Below are 15,929 nucleotides of genomic sequence, written 5' to 3' on the forward strand. Positions count from 1 at the left end.
CCACGAGCACAGACTGGTGGGAGCGGCTGGGGCTCGGCGAGTGGGACAATGACCGCTGGCTCCAGAACTTCCGAATGAGCCGGCAGACATTCCTGGAGCTCTGCCAGTGGCTCACCCCTGCCTTACGGCACCCCCATGTGACGTGCCCTCACTGTAGAGAAATGGGTCGGCATCGCTGTCTGGAAGCTGGCCACTCCAGACAGCTACTGATCTGTAGGGCAGCAGTTCGGCATGGGCAAGGCCACCATCGGGGCTGTCCTCATGGAGGTAAGAGGACCCGGGGCGGGGGGGGGGAGCCCTGGGGGGAGGGGGGGTGCCCGGGGGGGGGCAGACACACCCTGCACACCCCTCACCGGTGCTCTCTCATGTCCTTCCCCTGCAAGTCGTCCGTGCAATCAATGCCCTGCTCCTCCACAGGCTCGTGCGGCTTGGGGACCCGGATGCTGCCATCGCAGGGTTTGCCAGCCTGGGCTTCCCAAATTGCTTTGGGGCTCTGGATGGGACCCATATCCCCATCCATGCCCCAGAGCACAGCGGAGGACGCTTCCTGAATAGGAAGGGATACCATTCCGTGGTCCTCCAGGCCTTGGTGGACAGCTGGGGCCGCCTCTTGGACATTTATGTTGGCTGGCCTGGCAGCACCCACGACGCCCGGGTGTTCAGAAATTCAGGCCTGTGCCGCTGGCTGGAGACGGGGACCTACATCCCCCAGTGGGAGATCCCTGTGGGGGACACCACCATGCCCCTCTGCCTTGTCGCAGACGCGGCGTACCCCCTCTGGTCCTGGCTCATGCACCCCTACACGGGCCATGTCACAGCCAGCCAGAAGCGGTTCAACACGCACTTGAACCATGCGCGCCAGGTGGTCGAGCACACTTTTGGCCACCTCAAAGGGCGCTGGAGGTGTCTCCTCACCCGCCTGGATGCAGGCCTCACCAGCATCCCCCAGGTTGTGGGGGCGTGCAACGCACTCCACAACCTGGTGGAGAGCAAGGAAGAGGCCTTCTTCCAGGGCTGGGCTGTGGAGGCTGGCAGGGCTGACTTCCAGCCACCTGCTGGCCCCAGTCGCCAGGTCGACCCTGAGGGGATCCGGGTCCGGGAGGCCCTGCAGGCCCATTTTGACCAGGCTGCGGGGTGAACGCTGGCAGGGCCAGCTGCGGGTGAGCCACCCACTGCACCCCCCCCATCCTCCACAACACTCCCTGCCCCCATGCCCACACCACAGAGAACCCAAGAGCACCCCCCCCATACACTTCTGTGCAATAAATGGATTTTTTTTTAAAACAAAACCGTGCAACCTTTATTAATTATTAACAGAAGAAGGGGGGAACTATGTACATGGGGGGGCAGGTACAAAAACTATGGGGATAGAACAAAAGCTATTTACAAAGATGGGGGGAATATGTCCAAAGAGGAAGGGACCTTGGGGGGCAACGTCCTCAGCCACACACCCCCTATTGTCCTGCGCCTGGTGTGGGGGGGCGCGACCCACGTCTCGGCCGGAGGCCCTGTCACGGCTGGGTGGGGGCTGGGAGAACCGGCAGATAGGGCCGGGCGGAGTCCGGAGGCCCATGGTCCCCCTTGGTGGCAGGCCCCAGGACGGCATATGGTGGAGGAACGGCAGGCGGAGCGGTGGGCAGAGCGGCAGGAGGGGCCAAGTGCCGTGCGATGTCCTGGAAAGTGCGCATGAAGGCCCCCCCAAGCCTCCTGGCGCCAGGCCAGCGCTCACTCCTGGAGGTCGAGCCACTGCTCCTCCACCTGCAGTCACCGCTCGGACACCTCCAGCTGACGCCAGAGGGTGGCGAGCAGCTGGGGGTCTGTGGATGCCCACGGATGGCTCTGCCACTTTCGGGCTCATCCTGGGGCTGGTCTGTGCTCCGCCGAGGGGCTGGCCTGGTGGGATGGCCCCGGTGGGCTGTCTGGGACCATTGATGCTGCGCCAGTGCTCTCCGAACCCTCCGAAGGTGCAGCTGCGGAACAGAGGGGGGAAGAAGAGTGGAGACAGCCATTAGTCTGGGCCCTGACCCGTGGCCCTTGTCCCCCCACCCCTCTGCTGCTGGTTCTCCATCCCCGTCCCCTAGAGATGCTGATGATGATGATGGGTGTCCAACGCCCCCCCCCGTACCCAGGGGACCCTAGGTTCTGCTCCCCACATCCCCAGGGATGGGGCATGGCGCTGTCCTGCTGGGCGGCAGGGGCTGATGAACTCTTCTGAGGCACATGCCACTGCTGTCCTCGGGGCCATGGTCATCTGGGTGTGTGGAGGGCCCTGGTCATGTCTCTTGTCCCTGCCCCTTAACCCCGGGGGGTACATACCTGACGGTCCACTCCCACGGTCGGGGGACACCCATCAGGCGGACGCCCTGCTGGAGCTGCGGAAGGGGAGGGCGATTTGGAGCCCCACCCCCCGTCGCTGGAGGACTCCTCCTCCTCCTCCAGTGTCCCAGGGGTGGGCTCCTGGAGGGGTCCCTGGGGTGCAGGGCTGGCCTCTGGGGCGGACTCCATCTCCGGGGCCTGCTGGCGCTCGTCGCCCGAGGTGTCAAGTGTGGCTGGGGGGGAGGAGGTGTACTGGGGGGCCCAGGATGGGCCTGAACTCCCTGTAAAAGGGGCATGCGGCAGGGGTGGTGGCCCAGGCCCGGGCGTAACCCTGCCACAGCTCCTTTACCTTACTCCTGATGTGGTCAGGAGTGCGGGCAGGGTGACCCCAGGCAGCCAGGCCCTTGGCCAGCCGAGCGAACACATCCGCATTCCGCCTCTTGCTCCCCATTACCTGGAGCACCTCCTCCTCACCCCAGAGCCCCAGCAGGTCCTGGATCTCGGCCTCCGTCCAGGAGGAGCCCCACTGCCTCTTCCCCCGCTGGCTGGCAGACTGGGAGCCCTGGGTCCCCTTGCAGGGGGTGCGCTGTGGGCACTTGGGGGGCTGGCTGGATGCCATGGGTGCAGGGTGGTGGGTTGGGGCTCTGGGAGGACATGCAGGCTGTGCATGTGGCTGTGCTGCTGCCTGCACGCACACTCAGCTTCCTGCACAGGAACTCAGGGGGCGGGGAGCTTTAAGGGGCTGCTGCATGCGGCGACCATAGAGTTCAGGAGCTGATGAGGATAGTGACTTTGATGTCTCACCGCCTTACGTCGATTTCAACTTCGAAATAGCGCTTGGCACGTGTAGACGCGGCGGGCGCTATTTCGAAGTTGGCACGGCTATTTCGAAATAGCCGGCTAGTGTAGACGCGGCTATAGTCACTTAAAATATATCTTTTGAGGTCAATAAACTTCTTTTACTGGTATCTTTATCAGTGAGTGTGCCTAAAGCATTTTGTAAATTTGCTCAGGGATTTTACCAAGGCTGGTGAATATCCAATTCCCACTGATGAAGTGGTAAAACAAATAATAAATTAGACAGTATACTCCTAAGGGACAGTACCAGGAGCTGGGGGCCGGGAAATGTAGCTGGTACCTCACCCAGGGATTTCATGAGGGGCTCTGGGAGCATTCATTCAACCTAGCTGCTGGGTACAGGGCTCCATGGGTGGGTGTGCTGAGTGATCACAACGGCCAGAAGGGCTTGCTGTTTGTCACTAGCAAGGCATTGTGACAGACAGCCCAGACTGGGGAGAATTTATGAGGGCACACAGTCCCAGGCTGCACCGCTGGGGTAGCTTCACAAGCAGTCTCCGATGGACTGGCATCAATCCCATGGAACATGTGCAAATGGCTCAGAACAGGGCTCATTGGGGGCTCTGATTAGATCAGCATGTGACAGGTTTGAACAAGGCTGACAAAGTTACCTCAGGCTCCATGTGAAAGGCACCACAGAGCTGCATTATCAAACTTCATAGATACAGACTTTGTGTGCCCTCGGCACACCCCATTCTGTGCATCAGGATTTGGATTGTCAAGTCATATGCATAGCTATATATATGAAAATTGTGACAATACCATCATCTTCAGAAATGGACTACCAATATAATAGCAAATATAGCATTAAAGAATACATAGTATAATACACATCATTGAGATCTTAAAGTACGATTAAATCATTTTGCTCCTTAGAACTGATTAAGTTGGAGTAAAGAGAAATTGAACTTTGAGGAGGGCCATGAGAAGCGGGATGGGAGACAGCAAGCAACTTTGATTTGTAGGTGCTTGTTTAGAAACATCTGGCATATTTATCAAAACTGGTATAGAAAAACAGAAATGGAAAAAGCCTACACAATAACATACTGTACTTCTAGCCTTCGTGTCAAATAAATTTTCTCAAGGCCAGTCGTATAATTTCACATAACTTTTCTAGGAAGTTTCATAATTGCCCACACAGCATATTTCTACGATACAGTCACTCATGCAATGACCAAGTCCAATATGTTTTCAGTAAAAGATATCTGTGGCAATGAACAAACTAATCCCAGAGACTATTTTCTAGAAGTTCAACAGCAGCAGAAAAAGGAAACAAATAAGTGTTCAGGCTTGTAAATTGGCATCTCAGATACCTAGGTAAGAAGTTGAATGATGTTAGAGCCCTTCTGCTGTGATTCTAGAAGTAACTATTGATGTTGTTGCTTGGTGGTGTTCAGCAGTTTTAACAGTGTCAGTGTGCCAAAACAAATACATTTCTTTTGCATTTTATTTTCAGAATAGCATTGCTGTTATATTTTCATCCCAGAGTTTTACTTAAGCATGGCTATCTCTTTGCTCCAGTTCTGAGGTCAGGAAAGATACCAAGTCGTGTTTTCTTCTTTCAGGGCTTAATAATTTTCCTTATCTCTGCTCTCAGTGTTTCCTCTGCACATTTTCCTCTCATTGATCTGCAGCAGTAGTTGCAATTCGGTGCCTGTGTTCTGTGCAGTCATAGACAGGGCCTCACTACCCACTCCCGGCAGGGGTAAGTCACCACTGGAGCAGAGTAAGTGGTCAATCTGTGTTAAACAAAACTGTCCTGTTGCATCTGATGAAGCGGGTCTTTGCCCACCAAAGCTTATGCTCCAAAATATCTGTTAGTCTAGAAGGTGCCACAGGACGTCTTGTTTTTAGAGTTATTGTACAACTCAGTTGTCTTAAGTTAAGGTGTTTAAGTAGGATTTGTAATATTTAAAACAATGTACTAAGCAAACCCAGCAGCCGGCCAAGCCGCCCGCGCTATGGTCACCGTTCACACGAGAGGTGCGTTATTTCCTTAGACCGCTTTACCCCACGCGGCGGAACTTCCCACCGCTCAGACCCTCTGCCACGGGCTGGGCTGTGAGCCTGGATCACCAGCTCGTGCAGGTTAGCAAATGTGGACAGTGACTCGTGCCCGTCTATTTGTCATCCAAACCCTGCCCAGGGCGAGGCCATCCGCCCGCATCGCTGCTAACGCGCGCTCTGTCCGACTCAGGCGGGAGCTGCCGGGCCACAGCCGCCCGCGAACCACCCCGCGTGGCGCGCCTCCGCCGTAGACCACGCGGGGCCGCAGCGGGGCGCGGCTACGGGCTACTCACACAGCAGCGTCTCCCTTTCTCCTGACTCCGTCGGCTGACGTCTGTGCGCGCCGCGAACCCGGAAGCGGCGGCGGGAGGCGATGGCGGCGGCGATGGGACAGCAGTGGGTGTTGGTGGAGATGGTGCAGGCGTTTTATGAGGTAATGCGGTGCCTGGCCGGCAAGAGAGGGGCGGCGGGTGGCGACCCCGCCGCGTGACTCCCCCTGGGCCGGCGGGGTGGCGGGCTGCGGCGCTGCTCTGAATCGTGGGGCGCGGGCGGTGGGAGAGGAATTGGGTTGGGGAACGTGTATCACTGGTGGTCTCGGCGCGGGGCCAAGCATCAGGCTGCGCGGCTCTGTAGGACTCTTGCTGGTGCCCAGTACCATCCCTCTTCCCCCCACCTGCCGAGGGCTGCGGGGGAGTTTGGCTGGGGAGGGGTGTGGGCCGTAGTGGAAATGGAGGAGCGGTGAGGGTGAAAGCTCTGGGAGGGATTTTGGGTACAAGAGGGGGTGAAGGAGGGTGGGGTTGGAGTGTAGAGCTGTATGTAAGTCACCCCATGTGGCAGTGGTTTTTAGGTGGGAGACTGGGGGGGGTCTCTGCCTTCAGGAACTGTTCCCTCCCCTGCTCCCATTGGCTGCTGCGGTGCTCAGGGAGGGTGTAGAGGGTTGGGATGTCGTTCCCCCATATAGAGGCTGTAATACTGAGTTGTTAGTCATCTGTGGAGCAAGTGTAGGCTAGAAGCCACTCAAGTCTGGTGTGGGCCCCTAAGCAGAAGTAAAGGTGGCAATACTGTGAAACATGCACACACCCGGCAACTCCCTTTTGAGTCAGGAGGGCCCTCAATTTGAGAAATTCTTGTCTCCCTTGTGTATGGTGCAAAAGCACAAAAGATTAGATTACATGGTGGGAGACTGTATTTCAAGATCTGATGTTTTTTATGTCTGTGGATTTGGTTGGGACCTAGCTATTACCACTGGTAGAACTGAAAAGGAGCGTGGCAGGTAAAGTACAGAGCTGTAAATCAGGGTTTTGACTCTACTACTAACATGGTGTTACCACAAGCAAATTTGTACCTTAATTTTGATGCTGGTTAAGTGAAAAGCGTTCTTCAAATGCTAGCCTCTGTGATCACATGAGTAACGTGTGGCAGATATCCTTATTGCCACCTTTACAGTGTGTATTAAAAATATTTGTATTGATGATTACTTCTTTTTCAGTGCCTTTGTATTCTGCTTCCTCCTTTTCTGTTAGGTCCTATGCTGACAAAATACTAAGTTTCAATATACTAAACTGGTTTTGGAAATAGGAGTATAACTGTGAGGCTGAGAGGAGTGGATAGAAGAAGGCCTGTCTGTATCAGGTTCTGGGGAAAAAAAGACTTCCAAATTGTGTAGTAGACTCTTGTTAAAATAGAGTAGAACAGAAGAACACCCTATACAAAATCAGACTACAGGTTCACCTGGAAAAGACTTCTGTCTTCTGACACTGGTCAGTTCCATGTGCTTCAGAGGGAATGGACAGAACAGGTAATCATCAAATGGTCCGTCCATACCCTGTTGCCCATTGCCAGCATCTGGCAAACAGCCTAAGTGCACCATTCCTGTCCATCTTGGTTAATACCATTGGTGGACCTATCCTTCATGAATTTATCTACTTCATTTATGAATCTTCTCATAGTCTTGGCCTTCACAATATCAGTTAAACATAGCTTGCAGTAGGTGGGGGAGTGGGCACATAGCAACCCACATGCCAGATCTGATCCACCAGAGAGAGACGTGGGGACCCTTCAGGAACTATATTTATCTGCGCCTCCACAGGTGTCCGGCAGTTGCAGCAGTTGTTGCCTGCAGGTCACCCTTTGTGGCAATGGGAGTGGCTGGGAGTTGGTGTCCTGACCCATGCTGCTTCCCCCTGCTCCCACTGGCAATGAATGAATCTACAGCCAATGAGTGCTGGAATTGCCCAATATCTGTGAAGGAACAGGTAAATATAGTGGTAGCAGCCTGTCAGGGACTAATCTGGGTGGGAGGCTGCTTTTTTATTGCCCACCTCCGGCTTAAATCCGTGGTCTAAAAGAGCTGTCAAGAACTGATATGTTTCAGAATTAGGTTTTAAGACTAGCAAAATAGTTTATTAGGTGAGCTTTCGTGGTACAGACCCACTTCTTCAGACTGGTCTGGCTATGGTCGGAAGAAGTGGGTCTGTACCACGAAAGCTCACCTAATAAACTATTTTGCTAGTCTTTAAAGTGCTACTTGACTGCTTTTTGTTTTGATAGTGTATGGACTAGCAAGGCTTCCTCTCTGTTAGGATAAGGTTTATATCTATAGTGACCTTGTTCTTTACCTGGGCAGAGTTTAGCTTCTCTACAGGTTCTATTAATTCATGTGTTTAATCACGTGGAGTCTGCCTAGCAGTGAGTCAGTATCACTTGTTAAATAGGCGTATGAATTAAATGCAGGTAGAATTGACACTGAATCAGTACCTACAAACTCTGTATCCCCAGGTGTGCCAGTGCAAGTTAGGCTAACCTGCAATGTACTTGCTAATCCTCTCGTGCATCTTTCTAGGAGCAAGCCTACACTAAAGTGGAAGGTTGAATTAAGGTGCACAACTTCAGCTATGTTAATTATGTAACTGGAGTCGATGCACCTTAACTTGGGCTTCCCTGCCATCTCCACTACAGGTGGTCTATAGGAGCGTTCATTCCTGTCATCTTCCTTTATCCCCAATAAACAGCAGGGCACTTGCTGCAGGCACCCGGTGAGTTAGATTTAGTGAGTCCCGTAGGGACCCACTAAATAGAACTCTAGAAGACTGTCTGAGGCAACGTCAGTCTTGCTGGAAGTGAAGAGCCAAAACTGCCAATATATCAATTTTGAGAGTAGCTTACTATTGTCTTCCACTAACACACAGAGCAGAAGGCTGTCCCATTTTACTTTATCTCTTAGTAGACAGGGTCTGCAAACCAAGGAACTTTCATTTAAAAAAAAATAAAGTTTTATGAAAGGAACTATACATGAAAAGTTCTTGTTGATGCAAAGCAACTTTATTTCTTTCATAAATATAAATAATGGAAAGGAAAAGTAACAGCTAATTAAAAGTAAATCTTTTATGGACTTTTTTTGAATTTCTAGGCACCCGCTTACCATCTGATTTTGGAAGGAATTTTAATACTGTGGATAATCAGACTTCTTTTCTCTAAAACCTATAAACTTCAAGAACGATCTGACCTCACACCTAAGGTATGACGTAACATTCTTCCCAATGTGCCGATTTTTTTCCATACCGCAACAGTTCACGATAGTCAACATATTTTTTCTGTTCTGACACTTGGAAAATGGTTTGGTCATCTCACAAATAGAAACTCTTGCAAGGCCATATTTCTAGTAACACCAAAATGGAGTAAGATCATTCACTATGCGGTTTTGTTTTGAGCAGGAAAAATGATTGCTTATGAATAATATCACACCAATTAGAGGAAAACAATTTTTGGCAAGATGCAAATCAGGAATTTGAAGGAATTGGGTTAATTTTTAAAAGTCTAGAGATGAAATTGGCATAAGCTGTACTTTATGAACAGGTTTGTTTTAGCAATGACTACTTCAGGTAGGTTTAATAAAATAAAAAAAAAAGTAGAGAAAGTTATGCTTCCTTGGAAAGCCTGTAGTATTACTTTGGAAATAGGATGTCAGCATGAAATAGTGGTATCAAATACTTCACATACTAGCAAGCTCAGGAGAGAAATGAGAACTTCATACATCTGTAGGGATAAAATTTGTTAACTTTCACATTAATTCCTGCAAACAGTTGTATTCTTGTTTAACTCTAAATACTAGAAGTCCGTTTGACTCCAGATGGACTATACATGTACATGAGGTTACCTGTAGCTTCACAAATAACAAGCAGTGCTGTAGCACCTTAAAGACCAACACATTTATTTGGTCATGAACTTTTGTGCATAAGATCCTCTTATTCAGCTGATTAGAGTAGACACTTAGTAGACTCTGTCTACTCTTAAGTGTCTACTTCAGTCATCTGAAGAAATGGGTTTAACCCATGAAAGCTCATAACCTAATATATTTGCTAGTCTTTAAGGTGCTATGGAATTGCTTGTTACAGGTACATGAGTTAAGTATGTGTAAGTATCAGAGTTAAATATTAGTAATTGTTTTTTTTTTCTTTTTTCTGGTTCTCCATCTCTATTTCAACTGGTACTCTGCTATAGTCTTAAAAACTAGTGATAAGGGTCAACACTCCCCCTTGATTTCCTCTGTACTGTATCCAGTCATCAGTAAGGGACTGAGAGGACTCTGTGAATTTGTTTATGCTAGATGATTAACAACCAAGAGGGTCATATTGAGGGTCACGGGTTCCTGAGGTTTTTTTAACCAATTTTTGTATTTCACAATTTTAAATATTCACCTTCCATCCCCCAATGTGAAACTGCCGTATTCTTCAGGCTTCATCTCCCAGGTCTGCTTATGCAATAATGGTGAATATGGATGCTGGAAAGTGCTACACAGTCTGCTAGAGAACAGAGACCAGTATTAAAGCTACAATATTTAGTTAAATTAAAAAAAAAAAAAGGATATATCATCCTGAACTTGCTGGGCTAGCAGCATTAAAACTGGCTGAATATTTGATGGAATCCCCTACGAAATCTATTGCATGTTTTGTAATTACAATCCTGACTGCAGCACACAAGGTTTTAATCTTAGTAGCAACAATCCATGGTAGAATATATGCTTTGCTGCTATTTCTAAATATGAAACAAATATTTACACTTAATGCTCTTGCATACATTCATGTATTTTTTTTTTAATTGGAACTATGCTCAGTGGTCCCATATCTGGAAGGAAATAAAATGACTATGTAAAAGAACAAATGTTTTCTCAAAATAAGTTTTTAAGAATCTCTTCTGAAACATTTTATATTTTGATACAAATTCTGTCCTGGGTAACTTTAAGAAACGTTTTTCAACATTTTAAAGGGAAATATATATTAGAACACCTAGCCCTAGTGGCTGCTGACGTAGCTGTGCTAGACAGCATGGTGCTTAAAATGCCAGAAGTCCTCTGTAGTCTTTTCTACACAAGTACTATGAACAATAATTGGTTACATTAGCAATATCAATCCTAGTGTAAATGTAACCATAGTTAATTTCCCATGCACCGTGTGTGGTACTCATTCATTGCAAATGAGTTTCTTACATTATAAAACTAAAGAATGAAGATTGTTGGTTGTCATATCTAAAAATGTAGATGGTCTTTTTCAAAGTAAGTTAAAGGAGCGTTTACCTTTTAACAGTTAATGCTGATATCATAGCTCTACTTACTTGCAGTGTGGTTCAGGGATTAAAAAACAAAAGACTGGATGGAACTAAAGAACTGAAGTCTAGTGCTGACTCTGACACTGATTCACTGTGTTCCTTGGGCAACTGACTTAACCTCTCAAAAGAAAAACGCAGTCATGTCACTCTTTCAAGACTAACAGAAGCCTATTTTTTGTTTTGTTTTGATAGAATACAGACTAACACAGCTATCTCTCTGACTTAACCTCTGTTACCCCATCTGAAAAATGGACAGGGAGAGTTGCATAGCTTACATACGGTGTGAGGATTAGTGTGACATGCTGCCCAATGTGCAGATTGTAATAAATTGATTAGCCATTGTTGCTTCTGTTATGTCACTTCACTTTGCACTCTAATGCAACAGCTGTTTTGAATACAGTAAAAGCTGTGCTTTCTGGCACTTGGCTAACTGACACATTCTGTTAATGGGCACGCAGGGCCAGCTTCCCATGCAGTTGGGCAGCCTCGCAGCCATGGTGTGGCCTGTCCACCAGGGTCATCTGAGGGGAGGGTCAGCAGAGATGCCAGATAATCAAGCTTCTGCTGCAGTAGTAGAATGGTTGAGGATAGGAAGTGAGGAATGCTGCAGCCAATATTAAATTAGAGTGATTTTGCTAGTTGATAAGCAGAATTTGCCTTAGGAAAAGTCTTGATGAGGATACTAAGTCAACACTTTTCCTTTTGCAAAACATACCATGAGCTCTTTAAAGACCAAATCTGGTCAGGATCTCTCATTTTAAAGTCATCGTAAGCAGTGCAAAGACCCTCTGTATAGTATACCAGGGTAATAGATCAACATTGACTCAGAAGGGTGACGTGTTGATATAGTTCTTTTGGCTAGAACCATACCCATATGCTTGTCATATAATTTGCTATAATGGAAATCATATTTGAAAGATACAATGTGGCGTATTCTGACTTGTGATCCTTTTCAGGAAAAGGAAGAATTGATTGAAGAGTGGCAACCAGAACCTCTTGTTCCTCCTGTATCAAAAGATCATCCAGCTCTCAACTACAACATTGTTTCTGGGTAAATTTAGCACAAAAATGTTCAACATCAATATAAATCATTTAAGTTTCCCTGTTTTTAAACATGAGGATTTAAATGTTCCTGGAGTATCTTTGTGAGTGAGTTGCATGTTGGGATTACAGGACTGGATTTGTCACTGATGGTACAGCCCCCCATCAAAATTTATTGTATCTTTTGAGACAGAATTAACTTCTGAGGAGATGATCTATGTTATTGTAACTGATTTCTCTTTTTTTAAAATCATTTGTAGTAAAGGTAACTGGGCTTGGTATCATATTTGGGATCCTTTTCTCTTTGCAATAACTTGCTTCGTTTGCTTCAGAGATACAGGCGTAAATCTCCAAAAGCTGCTAGTGATTTTTGTTTCCTACTGGAGGGAATTTATTTTTGAGAGGATGGGCACTTGGTACTTCATCTTAGATTACTTTAAGGTATCTCAAGCTGGGCTCCCAAAAGTGGAGTCAAAGACTATGACTACACTACAGTGATCTGTCAACAGAAGTCACTGTTGGTAGATATCTTTCAACAAAACTGCTGTCTGATTGCAGCCAAACAGCAAAGTAGATTGAAAAAGCAATTTGCTCTGTCGACAGAGCAACTGGGCTGCCCAGACAATCTCGTGGCAGAATGGCCAACCAGAAGCAGAGCCCGGAAGCCCTGTCAACAGAGGGCCTTCACCCCCAGAGTGTACACACTTGCATTCTGTCAAGAAGGGCATTCTGCCTCTTGGGGGGGTGGCAGAGTGCTGTCAACAAAAGTGCTGTGTTCTGTTGATTCTCTGTCAATAGAATACATTTGTAGTGGATCCTCTGTGGATTTTGTCGACAAAACTTTAGCGTAGATGTAGCCGCATAGTCTTGACTATGTCTTTCAAGTTTGTCTAAGGCTATGTCTACACTATGAGATAAATTTGAATTCAGGGCAGTTAGCTTGATATTGCCACATGACTGTCTTCACTGTGTTATTTTGAGGTATCAGATGCAATCAAGGGATGGGGTGGGACAGTCAAATGGAAAGGTAGTTGAGAAGACACACTTGCTGATTTTATAAAATGCAGTTCATTCGTTACAGGAGGAAGAGATTTCTGTGAACTTTGCCATTTTTGTTGATGCCCTACTTTTTCTTCCTTTGGTCTGGAAAAATGGACGTTTGCTTACCATGGGAGTGGAATGAGGGCAATGCAATGTGGGAAGATGTCACATGCCAGTGAACATAGCCAGAATGCTACAGGGGTCAGGGAACTGTGGGAACTGTTCCCACAATGCACTGCTGCCACAGTTGATGTTTTTCATTTGAGCATGGCAGCAATAAGTCGACTTTGTGAGGAGCACGTGGGGAGGTGAGGATAATCGAATTCAAATTTATAAAATTCAGCATTACAAAATTGCTATTTATAAATTCAAATTTGTCTTGCAGTGTAGACATAGCCTTAGTTTGTAAGGGGATTACACCAATATGGCCTAGAGAAGTATTAGTGCATGCCATTTTGCATTTGACATCCTGCTGTACACAGGGAATGTGAGTAAGACTGATGCACAACATTGCCTGTATATCTTGCTTCACAGATGCTGTCAGACATAAATACACTTCTAGATTGCACATCACAGTGCTGGTGGAATGATACATTTTTTTTCCTTAACTTTTATGTTAGTGTTTAATATTAAATTGTATATATTAAAATGTTCAGGTTAACAATAGTCATTTTAAAATCTTCCAGTCGTGAAACAAGTGTGTACAGTGAATACTTTCATATGCTGGCCTGGCAATGTGCCACTGCCCTGTCAAAAAGAAAATAGCTCTTCTTAAAGAAAGTGGGGGCCAAGTTTAATTGTGGCTTCTGTGATGTGGATTCTTCAGGTGACTTTTCCCTGTCCATAGCAGCTTTTAAAGAAATTGAGGAAGAATGTGGGAAAACAATCAATGTCTTGGTGGGTATGAAGTGTAGGAAAATATTTAGTGTTTGGAAATCTTTCACCTGAGTTTCAAAATGGTTAATGTAAACTATTCAAACCCTTTAGGTCAGGGAATCTGTTGGGGTAACAAGTTAGGATAGTGTGGCTGCCACACTTAACAGAATGAGGAGGGAGAATTCTGTCACCTTCCAGGTAACACATGAGGCCTCCACCTAGCTACCTTCCCATACGCCTTTGGATTGTAACTTCAGCTGTCAGCCTCGTTCACATCCCAGAATTCACATACAAGTAATTTCCATATTCTATTGGCAGTTCAAGAGCCATCTTGTTCCCTGCTAAGTTGGTGTTTTAGGTATCCTGTTGACAGCCTTTCTTCTGTGATTTTTTTTTTTTTATGTTAGTCTTCCACAAAAGTGTAATGCATCTCTAAACTTTAATGTTATGTGGCTGGGGACTTTTTATTGCAATATTTAATATAGCTTGTGGATTTGAAGCATATGTAGCCAACACCGTCTTACGAGGTCTGAAATATTGTCTGCTAAAAGGAGAATGAAAACTTCTTGATTTTATTCAAATCTACAGAGGGAACATACCCCCACCCTAGTATGTAAGACCATTCTATGCCTCATGTTAAAGCCATATTCAGTTCATTTACATAAATTCCTGTTCGACCTGAACTGATAAGGTTACAGGTTGAACCTCTCTTGTCTGGCACCCTTGTCTGCAAGAGAGGGACAAGTGCTGGACAAGAGGATTTGCTGGACGACAGGAAGTCAGTATTTTCTAGCAAATTACCAGTATTTCCATGGTTCACTGGGCTCTTGCAAGACATATAGGGGTAAATTACGGCTAACCGACAGCACAGAACACCAAGAGTCAGGACTGGTGTCTGTAAAACTTCATGGGGTCATGGGAGATTTAGCCACACCCATCATAAGTGCTCTCCAGCTAACTAAAATCATGATGGATTACAGATGTTGCTGGATGAGAGTTCCAGATTAGAGAGGTTCAGCCTGTACTTAAGATATCCAGCAGCTGATGTTGTTATTGCCACCGAAAAAAGCGAAGCAGGACATTTTCGTCACAACCCATTTCAAGCTTAATTTTTCTTAAAATGTAAAATCAACTCAGTGTGTCTGATTTAAATTAATCGTGAAATAGACGATGCTTTTGTAGGAAAACTTTTCTGTCTGCAAGACCGCTTATTTGGACAGGATCATACTGAATTCTCATCCAGTAAATGTGAACCTTCAGTGTTCAAGGAAAAATAATAAAATGTTGGGGGAAACATGCAAAAAATGAAGTATATCCCTGAAACAAAAAAGTCCACACACATTCTAGGTGTAAACATCAAAGTTGGTACTTGTTCTATGCTAACATTTTATGTTTGAAGATTTAATTTTAGTATTTGCCTTTGTCTGTGCATGCATCACCTGTAAATATCTGTGAAAGCCCTAAGCACACATTTGGAGTGTTAGGAACGTAGGAGACATTTTCCAATCAATAAACAAGTAAGTTCTCTGAACTTCACTTGGAATTCTTTGCTTTTATATAAAGTAAGAATGTGGGCTATTCAATTTTTTTGGTAACTTGTGTTCCCATAGCGGAGGTGATACTGTAGAGCTTTAAAAATGCTTTAAAGCTGCTCCGTATCTCTACCGTTTTTGTGAAACTGTCCTGTACCATCTGGTACAGCTGAGGTTGCATAGTAGTTTACAGAATACGGTAATTGGTTCCATATGCTTACAACTTTCCAGTGCAATCAGGTTTTGGACTGAAGTTTTCCATGTTTGGTCTTTGCCCAAGGATAATGTTTCTTTACAAACTTCAACTAAATCTATCAGTGAGAGCGGGGGAGGTGGCAGGGAAAGTTTTACAGTTTGGAGATGGTCCATGGCAAGTGCTCCGTGAATACTGTGACCTTGGTGGGTCTGAGGAGTAGTAATGGGGAAGTAGTTCTGATTTACCAAAGCTAATAACTTTTAAAAATCACATCTGCAAATGGATGGACCATTTCGTTAAGCCTGTAACTGTGGAATGATACTGATGTTGGAAAAACGTATGTACATGAGAACTCTTTTGACTTCAACAGGCCTACAAACCTGTCTGGTTACTTATAGGGAAGGTATAAATGGTCAGGACTTTAGGTACATTCCCAATGAACACAGTACAAGTTAGCT

General features: G+C 46.4%; 1 protein-coding gene across 1 annotated transcript in view; it reads left to right on the forward strand.

Moving 5' to 3' along the window:
• The first annotated feature begins 5,499 nt into the window (after positions 1-5,499).
• Positions 5,500-15,929, forward strand: part of SPTLC1 (serine palmitoyltransferase long chain base subunit 1) — a 46,962-nt gene continuing 36,532 nt past the window's right edge. Inside the window, exons 1-3 of the mRNA XM_074994154.1 lie at positions 5,500-5,614; positions 8,591-8,698; positions 11,742-11,836. Coding sequence (XP_074850255.1) covers positions 5,555-5,614; positions 8,591-8,698; positions 11,742-11,836 — 263 coding nt within the window. The 5' untranslated portion in view covers positions 5,500-5,554. The remainder of the gene's footprint in view (positions 5,615-8,590; positions 8,699-11,741; positions 11,837-15,929) is intronic.

The sequence above is a fragment of the Carettochelys insculpta genome, chromosome 5 (assembly GCF_033958435.1).
Source record: "Carettochelys insculpta isolate YL-2023 chromosome 5, ASM3395843v1, whole genome shotgun sequence".
Taxonomy (NCBI): Eukaryota; Metazoa; Chordata; order Testudines; family Carettochelyidae; genus Carettochelys; species Carettochelys insculpta.